Source organism: Gigantopelta aegis, chromosome 13, assembly GCF_016097555.1.
Source record: "Gigantopelta aegis isolate Gae_Host chromosome 13, Gae_host_genome, whole genome shotgun sequence".
Lineage (NCBI taxonomy): Eukaryota > Metazoa > Mollusca > Gastropoda > Neomphalida > Peltospiridae > Gigantopelta > Gigantopelta aegis.
The window spans coordinates 28,536,271-28,561,680 of NC_054711.1; the positions used below are offsets into that span (position 1 = coordinate 28,536,271).

Consider the following 25,410-nt stretch of genomic DNA (forward strand, 5'->3'; position numbering starts at 1 on the left):
ACAGTGCAGATTTAAAGTCAAGTTTGTTTTGTTTAACGACACCACTAAAGCACATTGATTAATTAAACACTGGCTACTGGATGTCAAACATTTGTTAATTCTGACATACATTTTTAGAGGATACATGTTCGATACAGTGCAGATTTAAAGTAAAGTTTGTTTTGTTTAACAACACCACTAGAGCACCAGCATTAACTAACACAAGCTACTAGATGTTGGTTGAATTCAATTCAAACTTTCAACTGTCGGAGGTTTGGATGATAAACATTGACACTGTGGTGTGTTGCAGGAGAGAGAAGAAGTCTGACGAACCCGGGGACGAAAGCATGAAACACCTGTCCGTCACTCAGAGAATATTCGCAATGCAGAAGAAGATAGAGGAGGAGAAACTGGCCGCAGTCACACCCAAGTCTGCCTCTCAGTCTGGATACACCACCCCCAAGTCTTCCCTCAAGATCTGGTGAGTACAAATATGCAGCTCCAGGAAACACGCCACCCCCCATGTCTGCCTCTCAATCTCGATACCCCCCCAAGTCTGCCTCTCAATCTGGATCCCCCCAAAGTCTGCCTGTCAGTCTGAATACACCCCCCAAGTCTTCCCTCAAGATCTGGTCTGTAGAAACATGTAATTACAGAGAACACCACCCCCAAGTCTGCGTCTCAGTCTGGATACACCACCCCAAGTCTTCCCTCAAGATCTGGTGAGTACAAATATGCAGCTCCAGAGAACACCACCCCCATGTCTGCCTCTCAATCTGGATACCCCCCCCCCTCCCAAGTCTTCCCTCAAGATCTGGTAAGTACAAATATGCAGCTCCAGGGAACACCACCCCCATGTCTGCCTCTCAATCTTGATACACCCCTCCTCAAGTCTGCCTGGATACACCACCCCAAGTCTGTCTCTCAGTTTGAATACACCACCCCATGTCTGCCTTTTAATCTGGATACACCACCCCCAAGTCTTCCCTCAAGATCTGGTAAGTACAAACATGCAGCTTCAGGGAACACCACCCCCAAGTCTGATCTGCCATCAATATCTGTTGAGTAGAAACATTTAGCTTCAGGGAACACTGCCCCAAGCCTGCCCTTTAAGGTCACGTGAGTAAAAGCTTGTAACTGCATTCAAGATGGGAACACCACCCCTAAGCCTGTCCTTTAAGGTCACGTGAGTAAAAGCATGTAGCTGCATTCAAGATCGAAACACCTCCCCAAGCCTGCCCTTTAAGGTCACGTGAGTAAAAGCATGTAGCTCCATTCAAGATAGAAACACCCCTCCCAAGTCTACCCTCTGCCCTCAAAATCTGGTAAGTAGAAACATGTAGCTCCATTCAAGGAGGGAACACCACCTCCAACTCTGCCCTCATTAACTGGTGAATACAAACATGTAGCTTCATTTGTGCACAGTCACTTTTGATTTTCATGGCAATTTACCCATTTTTGACAGTTACAGCCCTCGAACCGAAGAGATATGAAAATTTAGATGGGGTCCTGTAGGGGACATGTATTGCTTTGGCAGTTATCTCAGTATGCTTGTTTTGTTTTCAGGTGTCACAGCGAGTCTGAGACGGCGAGTAAGGTGAGCGGGGAGACTCCGAGTGGCCACGCCCAGGCGGTGTCTGGCGAGCAGCTGATGGAGAAGCTGAGCAAGCTGTCCGAGCAGTCGCGCATCCAGGACGTTGCTGACCTCAAGGTGGTGCACACGCAGCGCAGCCGATTCCAGAACCGACAGCGTGCCGACGACTGGAGACGCAAGACGCAGCCTGTCACGATAGAGGAAGTGAAGGAGGCAGACAGGTACGTGTGGACGCCATTAGGCCAGTTAACAGTAGGTGATAAATGTTGTCCATTACAACAGAGAACACCATTAGGCCAGTTAACAGTATGTGATAAATGCTGTCCATTACAACGGAGGACACCATTAGGCCAGTTAACAGTATGTGATAAATGTTCTCTATTACAACAGAGGACACCATTAGGCCAGTTAACAGTATGTGATAAATGCTGTCCATTACAACAGAGGACACCATTAGGCCAGTTAACAGTATGTGTTAAATGCTCTCTATTACAACAGAGAACACCATTAGGCCAGTTAACAGTATGTGATAAATGCTGTCCATTACAACAGAGGACACCATTAGGCCAGTTAACAGTATGATAAATGCTCTGTATTACAACAGAGGACACCATTAGGTCAGTTAACAGTAGGTGATAAATGCTCTCTATTACAACAGAGGACACCATTAGGCCAGTTAACAGTAGGTGATAAATGCTGTCCATTACAACAGAGGACACCATTAGGCCAGTTACCAGTATGATAAATGCTCTGTATTACAACAGAGGACACCATTAGGTCAGTTAACAGTAGGTGATAAATGCTCTCTATTACAACAGAGGACACCATTAGGCCAGTTAACAGTAGGTGATAAATGCTCTCTATTACAACAGAGGACACCATTAGGCCAGTTACCAGTATGATAAATGCTCTGTATTACAACAGAGGACACCATTAGGCCAGTTAACAGTATGTGATAAATGCTGTCCATTACAACAGAGGACACCATCAGGCCAGTTAACAGTATGATAAATGCTCTGTATTACAACAGAGGACACCATTAGGTCAGTTAACAGTAGGTGATAAATGCTCTCTATTACAACAGAGGACACCATTAGGTCAGTTAACAATAGGTGATAAATGCTGTCCATTACAACAGAGGACACCATTAGGCCAGTTAACAGTATGATAAATGCTCTGTATTACAACAGAGGACACCATTAGGTCAGTTAACAGTAGGTGATAAATGCTCTCTATTACAACAGAGGACACCATTAGGTCAGTTAACAGTAGGTGATAAATGCTGTCCATTACAACAGAGGACACCATTAGGCCAGTTAACAGTATGATAAATGCTCTGTATTACAACAGAGGACACCATTAGGTCAGTTAACAGTAGGTGATAAATGCTCTCTATTACAACAGAGGACACCATTAGGCCAGTTAACAGTACTTCTATTTTGTACATGAGTAGTGTTAGTGGTGATCCTGTTATCGATTATATTAAAACCATTTATCAGTTAGTTTCTAGCAATATGATAAATGCAGTCCATCGTGATACAAGAAGTGAAGGAAGCAGACAGGTGTGTGATGACTTCTTTACCACTGCTATTATATAGCCCAGCTTACAAACATCAGCCTTGTATGTAGCAAATAAATAAAATTTAAAAATAATAATTTAAAAAAAAATCTCAACTTTTGACCTTGGAAGATTCCCTGTTGATATTATTCTAAAAAAAATTATATATATAGAAAAGAAAAAAAAGAAGAAACAAAAAGATAAAAAGAAGAAAAAGTTTTAGCACCTTGAGTTTGAAATATTACCACTTTTAACTGCAAGGGGGTCTGACACGTGAAGAGAATCTCATTAAACCTCAGTATGCAGGCAACACACTACATGATCTGGCATGCACTTCTAGATGAAGGAATTAACCCTGTTCTGACACCAATAGTTATGGCAGTTTGTCTCTCTTTGAGTACTGCATAACCTAACAGTTGGAGTCCCAACAAAATAAAACAAAACAAAATTGAACTCTTTTTTCACTCTAACTAGGTTGGCTGCAACAGTGATGCAAGGCTCAGGATAGAAAGTATAATATACGTTTTTTCAAACGGCAGGCCAAAAGAAATATGTTGTTCTATGAATAAATAGGGTCTGCTAGAAACAAAAGCACGAGGTGAGTGGAGGGTTTGGAATATATAGTGTGGAAAATTAGGCCATGTATTTTTGGTCATGTTTATGTAATTTTATTATAGGTCAGAATCATGAGCTAAACTGCAGATGAGATAACTGTACATACATTGGTCTCTAAAATATTATGGGTGTGGGTCGTAGCCTAGTGGTAAAAGTGCTCGCTTGATGTGAGGTCAGTTTAGGATCAATTCCCGTCGGTGGCTGCATTGGGCTATTTCTCATTCCAGCCAGTGCTTCACAACTGGTTCAACAAAGGCTGTGGTATGTACTATCCTGTCGGTGGGATAGTGCATATAAAAAATCCCTTGCTGCTACTCGAAAAGAGTAGCCCTTGAAATGGTGACAGCGGGTTTCCTCTCTCAATATCTGTGTGGTCCTTAACCATATGTCTGATGATATATAACTGTAAATAAAATGTGTTAAGTGCGTGCGTCGTTAAATAAAACATTTCCTTTGTTCCTAAAAAATTATCTATGATTTTTGAGGTGGTTTTAGCAGGTGAAGTTTTATTTTGCCTGCTACATCTAAATAATGGAATGCTTTTTGCTTTTCGCAGGCTGCTATTTCAAGCCTTGGAATTAAATTATAATGTTCAGCATCATGAACTAAATCGCAGATGAGACAGTCGTATGTACATCTGGCTCTAAAAAATGATATGGATTTTTTTTGGGGGGGTGGGGTGTGGGGAGAGTTTAACAGGTGATTTTTTATTTCATCAGCTATGTCTAAATAATGGACCGCTTTTTGCTTTTAGCAGGCCGCTATTTCAAGCATGGTGGTGTAATCCTTTGATAGTGATTCATCGCTAAGCACTTGTTTGTCAGTGTCACATGATTTGTGAGCTTGGCGCTTTCTGTAGCCTGTTACAACAATTACATAAATTCTAGGTGGAGGATGGGGTATCATGAGATAAGTTTCTGACTATTGTGAGGGGAAGGAAGGGCAGTGCTTGTTAAAAGTTGTTCATTGTTATCAAAACAATGCTGAACTCCTGGTTTTATGTTTAGTTTGCTTGTGAGGATGTCAGCATTTAGCTAACAAAACGTTGAGCGTTTTAACTTGAGATTTTTAATTGTGGTTTTTAGACAGAGACTTCATTTTATCATATTGTTATCAAAACAATGCCCATTTTTTCATTCATAAAATAAAATGCAACCATGAATACACTCTGTTGTTCCTCAACAAATTATATGTATATATATTTTTTTTTATATTTAGTATTTATTTGAAAAAAGAAAAAGAGAAAAAAATACAAATACAAACAGCAATTCCAATCATTTTAGTCAGAGTGACCTGGGAAATTGGGCTTGGGTATAGACAACCATTACATAATTTTAAACGGGTGGTTGTGTTAACAACAGAAAACATTATATTTGTGTAGGGAGGGTTGTAAAAAATTCCAGGTTTTGTGATATGTAATTGTTGAATGGCCTCTCTGGTTATTGTATTGTTCAAACTTATCACACTATATAAGTTATGATCGTACGAGTTAGGACAGTACAAAGGGTTGCTACAAATATTGCAGATTTTTGGGCAAATGTCATGATTCTGTGTTCGAATGTTCTTTTAAAAACAATTAATTAAAATTGATTGTCCTGCAAAGGTGTACTGATTTGAAGAGTTTATTTATGAAATGTGAAATATCCATTTATATCATTTTGAGAAAATGTTTAATTTTGCGGCATTTGTATTTTAGCTACAATGAAAATATAGAAATCGTATTTACTTTTTTGTGAACGTTCATGATTAAATTATCTCCCTTTGTCTCGTTTCTTCATATTTAAGTTTGATGATTGCCAGTGCATCTGATTGTATTTGAAAAAAATATATATATACCATAATTTAAACAACTGTACCTATAAAAAAGGGATATGAAGTGCAATTACGATAAAATATCTAAAACGAATTGAACACAAAGCTAAATAATGATGACACAATATCTTGTGTTTTTTTACTGAGTGTAAGTTAAAATTTAACGGCGTTCGATTCGTTCTGAATTTGTGGTTTTTTTTTTTTAGGATTGCTTTATCAAGTATGTTTGCACAGCAGTATTATTAAATAAAGATAATTTTTAATCAAATTTCTTTTAAAAAGTCTATGGTCAAGTAAATTTTCTGGAAAAATTATATTGGAAGAAATATATCATGGTGTTAAGTGTTTTCGATAGAATAAGCGAAACATAGTAAAAAAAAAGAGAAAAATTGTATTAGAAAAACCCCATGAAATAGCCTCTATGTATATGTCACACAAAACATAGTTTTAAATGTAAGACCCTGTCAGGTGGGCAAAGATTGTGTTCTGACGGAAACTACATTGTCGTCTTGTTGACGTGTACTAATATCGGTATACCATCACTGTTAACTCCCTGGTCTGACAACTCAGGATAATGGCATTTTGGAAACGAACTCTTCATTTCATAATAATTCATCTAAAATTTCTTTAAGCGTCAAACATTTACTTTTCAAATGTACACACTAGTTTTCTGTTTACTTACAAGGGGAATAAAGCCTGAGTTGAAACAATTCTTTAAGCACTATCAACTGTTGTGTGTCCTCGACAAAATACTATCATGGCCTGAAGAGTTCTATTGCCCTTAACCTTTACATTGTTTAGAAATTTTAATTATCTATCTTTTTTTTAGTTGCTCTTTTCATTTGCCTTTTTTGTTGTCAATATTTATACATTTGCTTATGATATCCTTGGTATTTAACCCTCACAGTGCTAAGTTGCAATTAGAAAGAAATGCAAATAAGGGTTATGGTTCGCTTGTATTTGGAATAGATTTACTTGATTACAAACGCTTAATTCTGTGAAATTAGAAATGGAATAGCAATCTGTATTTCTTTTGAATCTCAATATAGGTTAATCCCTTCTTACAAAAACGACAGCAAAATTTAATGTTCTAGCTGAAAATTATATTCACGTCTCTTTTGATGTGCAGTATACATATCTGATTCTTAAATGTTTTTATTCATACATTTCAGTGCATGTATATTAATACAGATTAAAAAAAAAATTAATAATAATAATTAAAAAAATACACACACACACACACACACACACACACACATACACATATTTAAAAAATTAAATTTTGAAGTCTAAGCCAAATTTGACACTGTGAGGGTTAATTTAAGTTAACTGTTAGTTAGGTTGGGGTTTTTAGCTTTTACATGTAGATTTAATTTTAATCTTTGGTAATCTTTCTGCTTTTCTTTATTTTGATACCCTTTCGACAAAATGTTTGTGGAGAACCAATCTACTGGATTTATGTGGCTTTTCCTGTATCTTGTCGCTGTAAAGAACAGATTAGTTGCTGAATCGGACAAATCAGATACATCCAGGGTATTACTAACAATTTCAATACTCGCAGTGTGATCAATGAAGTGCAGTAGGTCTCAGGATCAAACCCCGTCGGTGAACCCAATGGATGGACTAACTAATGAGGCAACATAGGATTTTCTTGCTCATTCTAACACACTGAAATCTGGCTGTGCTGATGGTGATCCAGTATCATTGTCTTTTCTTTATATGAATTTACCAAAACAGTTTTGATGGTGACTCAGTCTATGTTGATTTTGCACTACTGTAGACATTGCACTAGTTGAGTACACTTAGCTACTAATAAGCTTACATGTATGTCTTTATTAACTGTTTCAAAATACAAACTCTTAATATTTAATTAATTTACATAGGTGCAAGTACATTTAGATTCTTTTTTTGTGGTACCGAATACATTTATTTTAAAAAGTGAACGATCATTAAACTTCTTTTAATTTCAACTTAAAGTGATTTTGATGCTGGAATCCAGTTAACTTTCAAGTACGCAGTTCTGAGCACATACCTTAAAGGCATATTGTCACAGACCACTGACCTATTAAATGGCCAAACAAAGTATTACGTGAAACATATGTATTTGATTTATCCCTAAATGTACTTTATTCAACAATCTAGGTAACCATCATACTCCACTTATTAATAATATTTTGTAAACAATAATTGAATTATGGCAATAGTCCATAATGTAAAAAATAATATTGCCAAGAGGATTAAATTGGATTTCACACCATCATGGCTTAGTTAAGGTGATTCAATAGCCAGATTTGGTTTCTAAACATTGATGTAATTTTCATTTATTATCCACTTTTTGGAAAAATAAGATTGTTAAATCTGACAGTATGCCTTTAACTATATCAGCTGTGTGTACGCAGTTCTGGTCACACACTGTAACTATCTTGGTTGTGCATTCAGGATAGTAGTTTAATAGTTAGTTGTTAAGTACGCAGTTCTGGACACACACCGTAACTATCTTAGTTGTGCAGTCAGAATAGTATTTTAATAGTTAGTTGTTAAGTACGCAGTTCTGGACACACACCGTAACTATCTTAGTTGTGCATTCAGGATAGTAGTTTAATAGTTAGTTGTTAAGTACGCAGTTCTGGTCACACACCGTAACTATCTTAGTTGTGCATTCAGGATTATACTTTCATAGTTAGTTGTTAATGGTTAGCGAAAGAGAAGTCAGTTTAGTAAGCTTCTAAGTTCTGGGTGGGAGCTAGTACCAGGATGCAAATACAGTATCCACCAACGTTATCTTGTCTGATGGCTTAACCACTACCCCATGTCTGATTGCTTAACCACTACCCCGCTGAGGCCAGTACATCATTAATGCCATTGACAGTAATAATGATAATTGTATAAGACAGACGAGTGATTGTAAAGTACCCTACTTTTCAGTTTGGAATCAGTTTTTTCGTTCCGTGCCCTGGTCAGACGAGAGTCTTCTAAAAACGTTTTCGAACGTCTCAAGGAACTGGAAATGACCAAGAAACTGCCGCCGGATAAAAAGACAGAGTTTCCGCAGCACATTGTTCCGATGAAGACGAAGAAGAAACGCAACCGTCTGGAGCGGCATCACACGCAACCAGTCACTGCCGATGAACTCAAGGCCATTCCCGAAGGTCAGATGGCTCAGGAGTCCACGATGACCTCCACCTTCAGATCTCTGGAGAAGAATGACTCGAAAACCGATTCGGGGATTCTGTCCGGTTCGGACATGGAAATGGTCAGTCCGGACTGTTTGCGCAGCCTCAGTTTGGAAATGGACATATCCGAGAACGACCCGGCTTGTCTGAGTGTGTCGGCAAGGGCGTCCATTTTCCGCCAGATGGAGGAAAAGACGAAAGCGGAGAAGGATAAATATAAGACGTCTGCGAGTGGTGCGAAGCGTTATATAGACCGCAAGAGGCGGGAGAGGGTCAGGACGCAACCGGTCACCGAGGATGAGGTGAAAACCGCGTCGGAAATGGCCGACAGGTCAGAGAGCAAGACGGAAACCGGAAGGAAACCGGAGAGTTTGGACGCGGAGTTGGTTCCAGCAGAGCCGGAAAATAATGATGAGTTGGCTGGGTAAGCTGTCTTGTGATTGGTCGCCTGTTCTGTTATCTCCCCAGTTATCTGCCCTTTGTCCGCTGCTTTCTCTGTTGCATGCTGCAAGCGGTATGGTGTTGGTGGTGCTGGATGTGGAACTTATTTTTAAATTTGGTTGTTTTGTTTTTATTTTTTTTATTTTTTTTTATTGTTATGGATTATCAATTGTTTTTACATTGTTACAAGTTGATTTAATATGTTCCTTTTTTATTTGAATATTAAATTATAAATGTATATTTTAAAAGCAATTTTTTTTTTTTTATTAGTTGATTTGATATCTTCCTTTGTCATTTTAATTACAGAATTTTAAAAACGTAATAATATATTAAAATTTCTGGGTTTTTAACTGTATATAATAGTTAATTTTAAAACATTTGTCATAAGGATCAGTAAAATTTTTGTTTTTAAATTGGAATGTAACAAAATAACCATCTGTTATAAAAATGTATAAAGTTGTATTTACTAATTTAAATGTTTTTTAAATTGTTCTTGGAATTGTCCTTCTTTGTTTCTAAAATGTCTGAAGTTGATTTAAAGACTGAATTTAAAGACTTAATTATGACCAGTATCAGGGCTGGCTCTGGGTGAGCAAAATATTTCGCCAAATTGTCTATTAAACTTCAAAAATTGCTGAAATCAACAGTTATTTTCTTGAAAATATCAGTTATTACATAAAATTATTTCGCCAAATTAAAATGAAATTCGCCAACTGCTTTCAAAATTCGCAATTGGCAAATTTGGCAAATGCCAGAGCTAGCCCTGAGTATTTTTACAAATAAAATTGCTACTTATCTGAGTAGCATTTGTAAGAGGACCAAGTTTTCTCTAGACACCCTGGATGAAATACTCACTGGAAATACAATTAGTTATTCACATCAACGGGGAGGGATCTAACTCAGTCAGCAGAGCACTCTTGGGTTGTGGGATCGAGCCTCCTTGACGGACCCATTCTCTGATTGGGTCTCTCCCATCTCAGCCAGTGGCAGACGACATATTGCATCAAAGGCCATGGTATGTGCTGTCCTCTCTGTGGGAAAGTGCATATATAAGATTCCTTGCTGCTAATGGGAAAATGTAGCTAGTTTCCTCTTTAAGACTGTCAGAATTACCAAATGTTTGACATCCAGTGACCAATGATTGATAAAATAACACAAACTTTATTCACAACAATAATTAAGCTGGAAAGAAGAAAACTTTTTTTTTTTTTTTTTTGAATATAGAATTTGAGTTTTTTTAATAATGTTGCAGTAGCACCACTACAATGTACTTATTTGTGGTGTTTTTCACTGTACAAAGAAACCACGAGATTCTTTCTGCTAAATATAGCCATTATCTTTTTCTCCTGTGTTTATCTTTTTATATTTTCTGTGCAGGCTAACATGTCTCATCCCACTAACAACTGTATAGTGTATTAGTTTATATACTAACATTATGTACTAACAAACTGTAGAAATATTTACTAATTTTGTATATAATATACATGTGTATGTCTGTGGTGAACTTTTGAAACATTAAATGCACTCTGTCTTCAGAATGTTAGCTTTCTAGCTTTTCAGCCATTACATATATGTACATAATTATGTATACTCGTTAACCATATTATTAAAGAACACCATGTACACTAAACTACAAAAGAAATGCAAATATGTTAGTTGAATTTCGATGAACCGTTCCAAATCATGCACCAAATTAACTCACGAAAACTGTGCAAATGTTTTAAATGTTGAACTTAATCCTACGGGACATTCACAATTCAATAGCACCACAGATGCCCCCCTCCCTCCCGCTACCGACCCTGATCGGACTACTGGTGCTCTCTTGCACCTGTCAGCACTGACAGTCCATTCTCCCACTCACCCCAACCCCTTTCCTGTCCTGGACGAAGAAGACCGCGTAAGTTGACACCTGCGCCCATGACAGGCGTGCGCTACAACAGCTAGCTCTGAATGTGCACGTTAAGCCCTATGACCTGACCTGACCTGACCTGAAGTGACCTGACCTGACCTGACCTGACCTGACCTGAATATTTTAATATTATTTGTATATATTTTTAATGATACAGTTAATTCTGTAAGTAGACTCTTAAAACAGACCTAAAATGTCCACAAGAAATTAAAGTCATAGACCCTAGTTTCAGCTGGTAAAAATGGACACTAAGGTTAGTTACTATACACACCGGCCTCAGTGGCGTCGTGGTTAGGCCATCGGTCTACAGGCTGGTAGGTACTGGGTTCGGATCCCAGTCGAGGCATGGGATTTTTAATCCAGATACCAACTCCAAACCCTGAGTGAGTGCTCCGCAAGGCTCAATGAGTAGGTGTAAACCACTTACACCGACCAGTGATCCATAACTGGTTCAACAAAGGCCATGGTTTGTGCTATCCTGCCTATGGGAAGTGCAAATAAAAGATCCCTTGCTGCCTGTCATAAAAAGAGTAGCCTATGTGGCGACAGCGGGTTTCCTCTAAAAAACAGTGTCAGAATGACCATATGTTTGACGTCCAATAGTCGATGATAAGATAAAAAATCAATGTGCTCTAGTGGTGTCGTTAAATAAAAGAAACTTTAGTTACTATACAAACCTGCAACACACTTGTATAAAGTTATAAGAGAGAGAAGCAGAAGTCTGTGATGCTTAAACAGGGAAATACCGTCTAACAATAACTAGAGCTCGTCTCATTAACCATTGTACTTGTTAAACGAGGCTCTGTCACTTTAATAATTTTAATTTTTTAATTAATACAAAAACTAATGGGATTCCAAGCGAAAGATTTTAAATAAATTAAAACTTAGTTAATCTTTGCATTTCTTTTGTTGTTCGGTGTATCTAGCCTCTTTTTAATTAGACCTCTTTATTGTGACCACCTGTGCTAATATGTCTCCTGCAGTGTCCATAGGTGGCAGGTTAATGTAGGTTTCAATTAGCCGTTTCTGCATATTAATATCATTGTGTGTATTTTGACCTAGTTGTGTGTATTTTCACTTAGTCATGATGTGTATTTTCACTTAGTCCTTTTACATACCAAGTTTTATGTGTATTTCACCTCTGGGCCATAGTTAATCATGTGTATTTTGACTTCATCCTTTTACATACCAAGTTTTATGTGTATTTCACCTCTGGGCCATAGTTAAAGGAAACATGTCACGTAAACCATATTTGGCACCAACCATGTACAATTAATTATAAATTGAATCACCTAAAAAAAAAAATATATAAAAAATTAATTACTTAAAATATCTCCATAAAAGAACCCCAGATACGAGCTCTTAGCGGAAATTGCTGATCTTTAATGAGCAGGGCAATCACGAGGTCCCTGACGTCAGAGACGCGTCGCTTGATCTGAAGCCTTACACTTAAAAGCATTAGTCCGTACCACTCATAAAGAATCTAAGACTTGCACAGCTTACCAAAACAATGAGTGTTCGTTCGCAAAACGTTTTGCCGTATCAATATGAGCTGTTAGTAAATGAAGAAAGACACACATTTACTTACAACAGTGATACTAAAGAAAAAAACGGATAGCGAGTCGGAGGGTGGAGAAAATGATGGTGCCAGACCAGACCGGTCGACCAATTTACAGCCCGGAGCCCGAAAGTAACCCGGAGACAAAACCAAAAACTCGGATGCTAATGCCGAGGTGTATACTGTTCATATTTAGCATAAAGATACACCTCGATATGATGTATTTAAATATGTAAAAAAATATAAATGTAGGACAAACATTTTTTTTTTTTTTTTTTTTTAGAAAATATCGCATTTTTTATGTTCGGGCTGTACATAATGAAATCTGTATGCACAGTGTAAACAAACGCTCTAATTTACGACAAGGCGCTTCACTTTCATTAACCTGGCTTGTAAAACAACATAAATGACTTGAGAGTATAATCAACTTTTAAACTAAATATATTTCTATTTGCATCAATAGAACGAAATGGGGTTATAGTATTTTTCTCTCATAAAAAAAAGTAGCATATTATTAGGCCTATTGGTAGGGTGCGTTAGAGTAAAAACGACCACTCACGATACCCAAGTGATAATTTTCTTTTCTTTGGTACTACGTAATTGGTCAGTTTTGTAATTTTAGATGGGAAAGTCTACTTAATCAAGGGTTTTACAGCATTATTTACAGTAATGAAGCAGGGCGGCTAATAATGTCCATTAACATTGTACTATAGTCGCGACAGGTTACGCCACAATACCCTGTAATCTTAAAAAAACTGGCACGTATTTTGTACGCATGTCTAGACCGTGGTAATCACTTACCTGGTCAATACCCTGCAATATACACCTGCCAATCAGGAATCACATGTGCAGGCCACGGAAAGAAAGGACCAATTAACTAAAACAACACTCCGATTCTCAAGTCAGCCCGTGGATGAAACATAATAGTTATTTCGACACCGACAGTAGTGGGGGTTTTTGTATTGAACTTTGTGTTGCTTTGGGGCTTCGGGCGATGAGGAACGTTTTTGTAACGTATTCCGCCCGAAGATTAAAAACATTATTTAAAATTATTATTGTTTTCTACACGTTTTTTAAAAACATATTTAAATACATCGTACTGAGATGTATCCTCATGCCAAATCCCATGTTTGTATATGCCATATTTAATTACTTATTGACGTTTCCTTCTTCGGACGGTGAATACAGATTTTGTTATGTAGGCCTACAGCCCTAACATGAAAAATCTTTTTTTTTCCCAAAAAATAGATTAATAAAAATTCTACATTTTTGTTTTAACATATATAAATACATCATGCTGAGGTGTATCTTTGTGCCAAATATGTACAATGTACACCTCGGCATTCGCAACCGAGTACTGTTTTTGTCTCCGGGTAACGTTCGGGCTCCGGGCTGTAATTAGGCGGACACCAAAGTACTATGCGGTGTTGGTGTCCAATCTTTTCTTTTGCGATAAAATACACGCGTCTTTCTTCGGATACAATCCTTTGGAAAACCATAAAAAGACAATCCCGATCGTTTAAACTGTTTATTTTTACACCCGAAGGCCGCGCAGTACGGCACTGTTGGACTGAAAAGATCGTAAGCCCCTTACTCCATATATAAACAGTTAACAACAATGGAAGAGTACAGCGGCTCTGACGTCACTTCCCTTTTTTTCCGAACGCTCATGAAGAAATATGCATAAATCGTACTTTGATACTGGTTAGCGTAATTTCTTCATTTTAAGTTAACTACACGTATTTTATTGTTATAAAGTTATTTGTATATTATTTTTATATCATTTTTCTTTTAAAATGAGCTATAATATGGTCTCGTGTCATGTTTCCTTTAATCATGTGTATTTTGACTTCATCCTTTTACATAACAAGTTTTATGTGTATTTCACCTCTGGGCCATAGTTAATCATGTGTATTTTGACTTCATCCTTATACATACCAAGTTTTACGTGTATTTCACCTCTGGGCCATAGTTAATCATGTGTATTTTGACTTCATCCTTTCTGCAAACTGCACTGAATATATTTCAACTTAGTCATGTGGTTTATCCAGCTATGGAACCTCTCTTTATTACACATGGTTAAAAAAATTTTTTTGTACAAATCAAAGTAATATGTCCCACTAGAACGCCAAGTGGGACATAACACTTCGACGTCACGTGATGACGTCATCGATTGGCGCATAACAACCTTACAGGAACACCAACCAAATGAGCTGAGTGATATAAATTAATATCAATTATGGGTAAAGCTCTTGACAACTGAAAATTATTTCATGAGGGACATAAACATGATATGAAATGGAAGCTAGTTTAATATTTTATGAAAACCCGATACTGATTAGAGCTAGACTTTTTATTCGATCCCATGGGTGTCTGGTTTGAGGGGTTTCACTGTACACTATCCGTAGCTTGTTTTCTCTCCATCTTTTTCAAAGAAAAGAGTATGACATTATTAGTGTTTTCCTTAGCTTGTTTTAGCATGGTGCAGCACCATGCCTCAATAGTCTTATCGCCATCTTGCCTTCATCGGCACCATGCTGCCCTGAGATTAAACAAGCCTTTTTCACTAATTAATTCTAAAATTGCCTTTATAAAACACCCAAAAAGGTATTATTAATTAATAAAATATGCCTTTTATATCTTTTGCCATTCATTTATTAAAGCAAGCACATAAATTACATTAATGTTTATTTCAATTAATTTTTGTGTATTTTTAATGAAAAACAAGTGCCCCAAAAATTGTGAAAATGCCCCAAAAGGGTTTGGTCTACCATGCCTTGCCAAATTTCTAGGGAAATCACTAATTATAGTAACCTGTACAAAGTGTATGTAGATATACATGTAGTCAGCACTATTTTTGTATTCATAGAAGACTGATAGCTGTTACATTACATACAGATAAATTATGATAACGTTAATAATAGCCAAAGTACATTCGACCTTTGCATATGATTTGACCCAGGATATAGGATTTTTTTTTTCTTCTTTTTTATCTGCATCAAGAACTACATGTCCTTGTCTTTAGTGTAGGGGCGGGATTTAGCTCAGTCGGTTGAGTGCTCGCTTGAGGTGCCTGCATCACAGAATTAGGTTTTTTCCCATTCCAACCAGTGCACCACAACTGGACAAAGGCCGTGGTGTGTACTTTCCTGTCTGTGGGAAAGTGCATATAAAAGATCCCTTTCTGCATTAGGAAAACTGTAGCCTCTGATGACTACGTTTCAGAATTACCAAATGTTTGACATCCAATAGCCGATGACTAATTAATCAATGTGCTCTAGTGGTGTCGTTAAAACAAACAAAAAAAAAAAAAATCAATGTGCTCTAGTGGTGTCGTATTTAGTATATGTGAAACTGATGTTTATTTTGTATAATGAGGGACCGGCCTCGGTGGCGTAGTGGTTAGGCCATTGGTCTACAGGCTGGTAGGTACTGGGTTCGGATCCCAGTCGAGGCATGGGATTTTTAATCCAGATACCGACTCCAAACCCTGAGTGAGTGCTCCGCAAGGCTCAATGGGTAGGTGTAAACCATTTGCACCAACCAGTAATCCATAACCGGTTCAGCAAAGGCCATGGTTTGTGCTATCCTGCCTGTGGGAAGCGCAAATAAAAGATCCCTTGCTGCTAATCAGAAAGAGTAGCCCATGTAGTGGCGACAGCGGGTTTCCTCTCAAAATCTGTGTGGTCCTTAACCATATGTCTGACACCATATAACCGTAAATAAAATGTGTTGAGTGCGTCGTTAAATAAAACATTTTTTTCTTTCTTTGTATAATGAGGAAACTCGAACATGTATTGTTTGATCAGTTTTTGCTGGTGTTATGTCAGCAAATTTTGATCACTATACTGATTTCTAAATGTTGTTTGAATACATTTTTATCAGTGATACATGTGGGGTTTTGGGGGTCCCACCACCCCATGCAATGATAAAAAGTTTATGGTAATGACATTTAAAGCCAAAACTTTGTCACTCTTCTACCCCCCTCCTCCCAGTGTGAACATTTGTCATTGAAAAAAGGACGAACCCCCCCCCCCCCCACACACACACAAAACAAACAAAACCCCCAACGTGTTGACATATTAAGCAAACATTCCTTTTCTTAATGACATGCAAACTTTACTTTTAAAAGATGCTCTGTATGATATGCTTACACCATAAGTACTGTAATATATCCTATAGGTCATAACCCTTTTATATTTATACAAACAAATCTAAATGTTTTCTTCCTTTTTTTTTTTTTTTTTTTTTTTACACAGTACATGTATGACTGAATAGGTATTTGTTTGAAGATGAGAACTGTCAGGTTTGCGAGGACGTTGCCTGTGTATATACGTAAACCCCTTTGTGTCGGTGTTATTAACTGTGTGCACTGAAGCATGGCGCCAGCTGAGGTGGATAGAGCGACACCGCATGACCATCCCTCTTTTCTGCATGCTTTTGATTTTCCACTGGAGTGAAATGTTCGCGTTTATAAACATTTTTTCTCATGTTTACAGATTCTTTGATGTGTGTGATTCGATACATGCTTATTTCCACCTGGGCTTGAAATGTTGATACATCAACATGTCATATACCTGTAGTTGTAAAACACATTGCACACCTGTGGTGTCGTTCTGTTGTTTTCTTTTTACGCGATTCTTAATGGGTAATCATTTTTGATAAGGTGAATTTTTTTTTTTTAATTTGTATTTCATCTTCATCTAGAATAAGAGTTCACAGATGTGTGCACAGATTTTTATATATGAATTTAAATGCATAAAGTATGACAGGTGCAGCATTGCAATTGTATTATCAGTTGTTTTCATTTGTCATTACTTACTTGTAATTTACCTGTCGTAACCCACTTCTCTTAAATGTCTTATTTCGTCGTTAGCTTGATAAAAATTTCACCTGTACACCTGCATAGATTCTTTTTATGTTAATTTATTTCCTGCAAAATACGACATGTGTGCATGATTGCACTGATACCATCCGGTCTTTTCACCTGTCGTTTATATATCTCGTTGTCTACCTGCGGTGTGACCCACTTCTCCGACACACGGCTTTGTTATGTCTATCACTGTTGTTGCAGTCTGAGTGTTATCGAGAAAGTGAAGCTGTTTAGTGAGAGCAAGGAAAAGAAGGACTCCGCCCCAAAACAGGATGCGCCCGTCCCCCGGAGGAAAGCCCGGAAACGAGCGTCAAGGTTTGCAACTCAGGTAAGACGTTGTACTTTTCATAACGACACCTGCTGCTGCTGACAGTCTAGAGGACTGGCTAACATTCGTAAAACAGCTTCAGCCAACACTGATAAAAGTTGCATTCAATATAATGTGATAGGCTTAGTAGTTAGTAGTACAGTGAAACCCCTCTAAAGCGGACACCCTCAGCACCAAGTAAAAAGTCTGGTTTTAAGAGGTATCCGGTTTAGAGAGGTTCTTTTCTGTACAGATGTTTAAAAAAGGACCGTGAAAAATGTCCGGTTTTGAGGGAATTCTGATTTACAGAGGGTCCGGTTTTGAGAGGTTTCACTACTACTTTTAGTTGTAGAATAGTCGTAGTTGTGGTAATGGTATTAGTAGCAGCACCAGCAGTAGCAGTAGTAGTAGTAGTAGCAGAAGCAGCAGCAGCAGCAGTAGTAGTAGCTGTAGTAGCAGTATTAGTAGTAGTCGTAGTAGTAGTAGTAGCAGTAGTAGCAGTAGTAGTAGTAGTAGTAGTAGTAGTGGTAGTAGCTGTAGTAGTAGTATTAGTAGTAGTCGTAGTAGTAGTAGTAGTAGTAGTAGTAGTAGTAGTAGTAGTAGTAGCAGCAGTAGTAGTAGTAGTAGCAGCAGCAGCAGTAGTAGGAGTAGTAGTAGGAGTAGCAGCAGCAGTAGCAGTAGCAGTAGTAGTAGGAGTAGCAGCAGCAGCAGTAGCAGCAGCAGCAGCAGCAGCAGCAGCAGTAGTAGCAGTAGCAGTAGCAGTAGCAGTAGCAGTAGCAGTAGCAGTAGCAGTAGCAGTAGTAGTAGTAGTAGTAGTAGTAGCAGCAGCAGCAGTAGTAGTAGTACAGCAGCAGCAGCAGCAGCAGCAGTAGTAGCAGTAGCAGTTGTAGTAGAAGTAGTGGTAGTGGCAGTGGCGGTAGCGGTAGTGGTAGTAGCAGTAGCAGCAGTAGTAGTCGTAGTAGAGGTAGTGGCAGTGGCGGTAGAAGTAGTAGTAGTAGTAGTTGTAGTAGTATAGTAGTAGTAGTAGTAGAAGTAGTATATTAGTAGTAGTAGCAGCAACAGCAGCAGCAGTGATTGTAATGGAATAGTAGTAGTAGTAGTAGTAGTAGTTTTTATATTTTTTGTATGTAGAGAAACAAGAATATATTCAAATTGTTTAGCTGTATGACAAACTATTTGTTTTACAGCAAGGAAATTCTGCTGAACTTGTAAGAATCCCGTTTTGAATTTTTACATGTAAAATAAATGTGTGAAATTTCTGTGCACATTCATTTCTCTTTATTTACCTTTTTGTTGCTTTCTTTTATATTCAATTCAGGTTGTAAAACCTTAGTAAAAACCTATTAAACAAGGATAACAGTGTGATACATATTACATGGATATTCAAAAAAGAAAAATCCAGCTTTTAGTGTTACCCCAAAACTGTTTCTTTCTTCTTTGATATACTGGGTGGGATCTAACTCAGTCGGTAGAGGCTCATCTGAAGTGCATGGTCTTTGGATCAAACCTGCTTAGCGGACTGATGGATGAGTGGATGGATGGATGGGTGGGTGGGTGGATGGATGGATGCGTTTTAGGATCAAACCTACTTGACGGACGGATGGATGGATGGATGCATCTTAGAATCAAACCTACTTGGCAGACCGATGGGTGGGGTGGGGTGGGATGGGATGGGATGGGATGGGATGGGATGCGTGCATGTTAGAATCAAATCTACTTGGCAGACCTATGGGTGGATGGATGGATGCATCTTAGAATCAAACCTACTTCATGGACCGATGGATGGATGGATGGACTGATGGATGGATAGATGGATGTGTCTTAGAATCAAACCTACTTATGGACCGATGGATGGATGGATGGATAGATGGATGTGTCTTAGAATCAAACCTACTTGGCAGACTGATGGATGGATGGATAGACTGATGGATGGATGGATGCATCTTAGAATCAAATCTACTTGATGGACCAATGGATGGATGGATGGATGGATGGATGGACGGATGAATGAATGAATGGATGGATGAGAGGGAGAGAGGGACAGGACTGATGTACAGATGACCTGCTTGGTAGGCAGGAAATGGGCATTACTTGAATAACGCATTAGAGGTGTGAGTTGAAACGCCCCCTAACGTTCCTCAATTGCAATGGTGCATGTAGCACAGACACAGGAAGGAAAGATGAGATTGTTTCAGACACAGTGCGTTTAAGACACCATTACTTAGGTTGCACACATGATACAACTGTCGCAGCACTCACGTCTCCTTTCTAATCAAGCATGGCTTGTAGCCTGTGTGGTCCCCGCATATATGGCCAGATCAATTTGACTTATTGATGTCACCTGAAGGTTTGTCATTTCTCACAATGTGCTTTCATTTGATTGTGGCTTTTTTTTATGTCAGTGTGTTTCTAGTTACATGAAGCTTGGCTGTGTAAATGTGCACATGGCATGCGATATGCCTTACTGGCTTCGATGGTGTAGTGGTTAAGTCATCTGACTCGAGGCTGGTAGGTACTGGATTCGGATCCCGGTACCGGCCCCAACCCAGAATTTTAATTGCTCAATGAAAAGTTGTAAGACCACTACACCAGTTTCTCTTCGCTAATCTTTCACAACTAATCATTAAGCCACATTCCTGGACAGCCAAACCAAATGACTTGAGGTGTACATGTATGCCCGGGACACTGTGCTTGAACATTAAATGGATATATAAGCATGAAAATAGAGTTACTTGTAAAATAATTGCAGTTTACATTTTCTCTCAATATACTTGTGTCCAATTTTGGTACTGGAATATTTTATTTAATAAATTTTGATTAGTGATAGTGACTAACCAACTGAAAATTTATCAGCATCTACTATTTATAATTTTATAATTGTGTAGTGATGTCTGACACATGCATAGCAAATCGCAACACGATACTGAACATTTTTTAATTGAAGGTTCATGCATATGCTGTCTTTGGTAAAAGTCAATTATTTGGACTCTATTGTTCAGGGCAGTGGTTAATGGTTTTTAGTGTCTCGTGACAGCAGGTAATATATATTTGTGTATACCAGGGATTTACCTTGTTTTTCTGAAATGGGGGTCCCTTGGACTCACCTCTTTCTTTTCTGGGGGTCCCAACCTGAAAACAAAGGGTCCCAAAACCAAACAAACGACAGAGCTGCAGACAACAAATCACGTGTATACTATATATGTTTCATTAAAGTAAATTTAACAAGCTGTGTTGTTGTTTTTCCTTTCGGGAAATCAATGTCGGTATTCATTGTTTATTCTTTCAAAATCAACAGTTCACTTTGATCTGTATAATTATTTGAACCATTTCCTGCAAGCTAAATGAAACTCACAATACCATGCATTGTTTATGAATCGTGCTACTTGTTTGTTAATGCAAATCAGAACATTTAACCAATTTGTTTTATTCGCCCGGGAATTTCCAATTGTGTTCGGCCTGTTGACGAGAAGTTCCGAATGATCGCAAATCCGCCATCTCTTTCTGGAAATTACCAACTTTACATGATTAAGCGCCGCCCAGAGATTAACAATTTTTGTTTTCGATATGGGGAATCCCCATTTGAATACGCAGTTTATAGGTAGAAAAGAAATAGTGTGTTACACAGAATGATCGATCTTTGATAGTGGACAGGGTTACTGAAAATGTCAGATATTTTATGTGTCCCACGGGATGCAGTATCTCTATTTTTGCGGGTCCAGTTAATTTTTAGTCCGTCCTATACGCAAGTTTTGTGCGTCTGGTAAATCCCTGGTGTATACTGTCTATGAGCATGTGCATATAAAACAATTGCTGCACTTTGGTAAAAAAAATATAACATGGTGGTAGCAGTATGTTGCATCTCTTACCATCTGGAGTGGAATATAGCTCAGTGGTACAGCGCTCGCATGATGCGCGGTTGGTCTAGGATCGATAACCGTTGATGGACCCATTGGGCTCTTTGTCGTGGTATGTACTATCCTGTCTGTGGGATGGTGCATATAAAAGATCCCTTGCTGCTAATCGACAAGAGTATAGCCCATGAAGTGGTGACAGCGGGTTTCCTCTCTCAATATCTGTGTGGTCCTTAACCAGGACCATGTCGACGCCATATAACCGTAAATAAAATGCGTTGAGTGCGTCGTTAAATTAGACATTTCCTTCCTCTCATCATCTTGACCAAATGTTGAAATGACCATATCTTAGTCACTAACTAGCCAGAGGTCTCACTACACAGTTGACTTCGAGTTCATTCATCAAGGTCCACCATAGTTCCTAATTGTGACATATGTTGTCGTTCACTTACTCATTTCTAGTAATAAGGGGAAGAATTAAAACTATTGGTCTTTTTCAATCATAAGTCTTCTGGCTGGATCTTATCCATGTTATTTTTGTAAAATTGCGCATTGACCTTTTGGGACATGGGTGTATAGCACAAGAGACAGCCAGAGTGAATCAGTTAATGAACCACCTGTTCGGACCGGTACTACAGCCAGATGCAGTTATATAGCAAAGTTCTCAATTTTGGAATGAAAATAAATGCTTATATAATGTATGTTGTTAGTGCCAATGAGAACCCAGTCATTTGCCAATCTTCATTTGAAGTTGGGCATTTTAACATGGATTTCAATGGCAGATGACATCTGTGTAGTGAGACCATAGTTTAAAATGTCCCATAGTGAAAAACTGCATGTAAAAGGCCCCATCATGCAGGCTCCTGTTTGGCAGCAACCTTAGATCAAGTGTCAAAATAACCCAATGTTAAAACACAAATGTGCTGAGGTGTCATTAAACTAACATTCCTTTCCTTTCCATATTCTGTTGTCTTGAGATGACGTTACAGACATCTACATTAATACAAGTCACCCACTCTCAGTGCATGAGCTGAGGTCTTTATCCCGAGTTGGACGTTGATGGATTGTGTTGTTATAGTAATCCATTTGGTTATGATTGATCTTGTGGTTCTTAACATTATAGAAATGATAAATGAGTATATGGTAATAGTGGAAGACATTTGGGTTTTTCTTCTTAAACAATGTGGTTATAGTATTCAAAGAATAGTGTTAAATTATTATTAATTTTGGATTTTAGAAACAAATCATTCATTTCAGTTCATGAATTTATACTTATTTCTGTGCTTATATCCAATTAAGGTTCAAGCATGCTGTCCTGGGCCCCATTCCACGAAGTAATCTTAGCCCTAAGATTACCTTAGGTGCATAGTTACCCTATGTACTTAAGTTGATCTTAGGTTGACCTTAGGGCTAAGATCGCTTCGTGGAACGTGGCCCTGAGCACACAAGTCTGCTATCTGGACTGTCCAGAACAGTGGATTAGTTGCTAGTGGTCATTAAGTGAGAGAGGAATCAGTGTATTGGCCATTGAGTCATTAATCTTGCTCTAGGTTGGAGCCATTAATAACAACCGGTCTTAAGTTTGATGGCTTAACCACTACTCCACCAAGGCCATTCACAAATCACAGTTAGCCTACAAGGAAAAACAGAATGAATGAATGAAATTAAAAGAATGAATGAATAAATGAATAAATAATATTATTATGCAAATAAACAGATCTATACCTGTAATGCAGGGATAAAGATACAGAGCCGAATTGACAAAGCCTAAACTTTGTCTTACATGCGTGTAACTACCGTATTTTCCCATGTATTATGCACACCGGTGTATAATGCGCACCCCCCACTTTGAACGTTTATTCCAAGAAAAAAAACATGAACCACAATATAATGCGCACCACTTTTTTAAACTACAAAATCGACGGTGAATGCAAGATGTACCGTTTCCCCCGTCACCAAAATTAACGAAAAGCTAAAGCAGCGGTATATTCAAGAAACAAAACTTAAGTTAGGTACTTGAGTACATAGACCTACATTTCTCATTAAACAAAGGCTAGTACTTACATGTCACAGACTCACACATGCATAAATCAAAACAAAATTATATACCCATACACGTAAATGACTAATAAATAAATGAAAACAAAAATATAGCATATTACATTTGGTTCTCGTGGCTAATGTGAATGCGCGAGATTTCTAAATTTATAATAGTGTCGTATATTTCCGGTTTGCCGGAAATGGCCAAATTAAATCTCATGGAAATTAAAAATAATTACGGTCCAGGTATGGATACTTTTGTAGATTTATTTTGCATTTATTACAACCATCACAAGTAAAAAGTGATTTTTAAGTGGGTTTTGGTGTTTCGTTGTTATTAACTCTGTTAATAACCTGTAACGTACCTTAAACTACCAATCGGCGATTTTTTATGGGTGATCGCTGGACATTTTTAAAATATAGTTTTTCTATTGCTATGTATAGTGCGCACACCCATTTTTAACCTGTATTTTCTGAAAAAAAAAAGTGCGCATAATACATGGGAAAATATGGTACATACATTTACAATGCTTAAACACCTGTTTATGTCTTACATGAGTGTAACTACAGACATTTACCATGTTTAAACACCTGTTTACCTGACATGAGTTAACAGACATTTACAATGCTTAAACACCTGTTTATGTCTTACATGAGTGTAACTACAGACATTTACAATGCTTAAACACCTGTTTGTCTTACATGAGTGTAACTACGTACATTTACAATGCTTAAAGACCTGTTTATGTCTTACGCGCGTGTAACTACATACATTTACAATGCTTAAACACCTGTTTATGTCTTACGCGCGTGTAACTACATACATTTACAATGCTTAAACACCTGTTTATGTCTTACGCGCGTGTAACTACAGACATTTTCAATACTTAAACACCTGTTTATGTCTTACGCGCGTGTAACTACAGACATTTTCAATACTTAAACACCTGTTTATGTCTTACGCGCGTGTAACTACAGACATTTTCAATACTTAAACACCTGTTTATGTCTTACGCGCGTGTAACTACAGACATTTTCAATGCTTAAACACCTGTTTATGTCTTACGTGTCGTGTAACTATATACATTTACAATGCTTAAACACTTTATGTCTGTTTATGTCTTACGTGTGTGTAACTATATACATTTACAATGCTTAAACACCTGTTTATGTCTTACGTGTGTGTAACTATATACATTTACAATGCTTAAACACCTGTTTATGTCTTACGTGTGTGTAACTACAGTACACGAACAAACCATAATTGCGTCTAGACAGCGACTCCGTCCAAGCTAGACGGCGTCTAAACTAGTCGGCAAAATTTTTAAAATTTCCTGTTTAGACGGTTGATCGGCGGTACCTGCAGACACTGAAAACGTGCACGAGCTACTTGATTTGAGCCTCTAAGTTTTTTTTGTGGGTTGTCAATTGCCACTACATGATGTTATGAAGTAAAAAAAAAAAAAAAAAAAAAAATATATATATATATATATATATATTTATTTCACGTGGGTTTTTTTTAAGTCGCGATTGACGTGTTTACAAGGCATTCACACTACATTTAAAATAATAATTAAATAATAGATTTTTATTAACCAATAGCCCTTGTAAATCGTTCAGTGGGAAACGATTACAATAAACAAACAATGAACAGGAGTGTATGGAGAAGGAAGAGTTCTTCGGTTTACTAAGGAAAGAAG

General features: G+C 37.8%; 1 protein-coding gene across 6 annotated transcripts in view; it reads left to right on the forward strand.

Moving 5' to 3' along the window:
• The window catches only part of LOC121387410 (supervillin-like), a 220,021-nt gene that overhangs the window by 128,774 nt on the left and 65,837 nt on the right, over nucleotides 1-25,410 (forward strand). For 5 of the 6 annotated variants that reach the window (XM_041518514.1, XM_041518515.1, XM_041518516.1 and 2 more), the window contains 4 exons: nucleotides 290-460; nucleotides 1,546-1,794; nucleotides 8,484-9,155; nucleotides 17,714-17,840. In XM_041518514.1, coding sequence (XP_041374448.1) covers nucleotides 290-460; nucleotides 1,546-1,794; nucleotides 8,484-9,155; nucleotides 17,714-17,840 — 1,219 coding nt within the window. The remainder of the gene's footprint in view (nucleotides 1-289; nucleotides 461-1,545; nucleotides 1,795-8,483; nucleotides 9,156-17,713; nucleotides 17,841-25,410) is intronic. The other variant, XM_041518517.1, reaches the window with a different exon arrangement.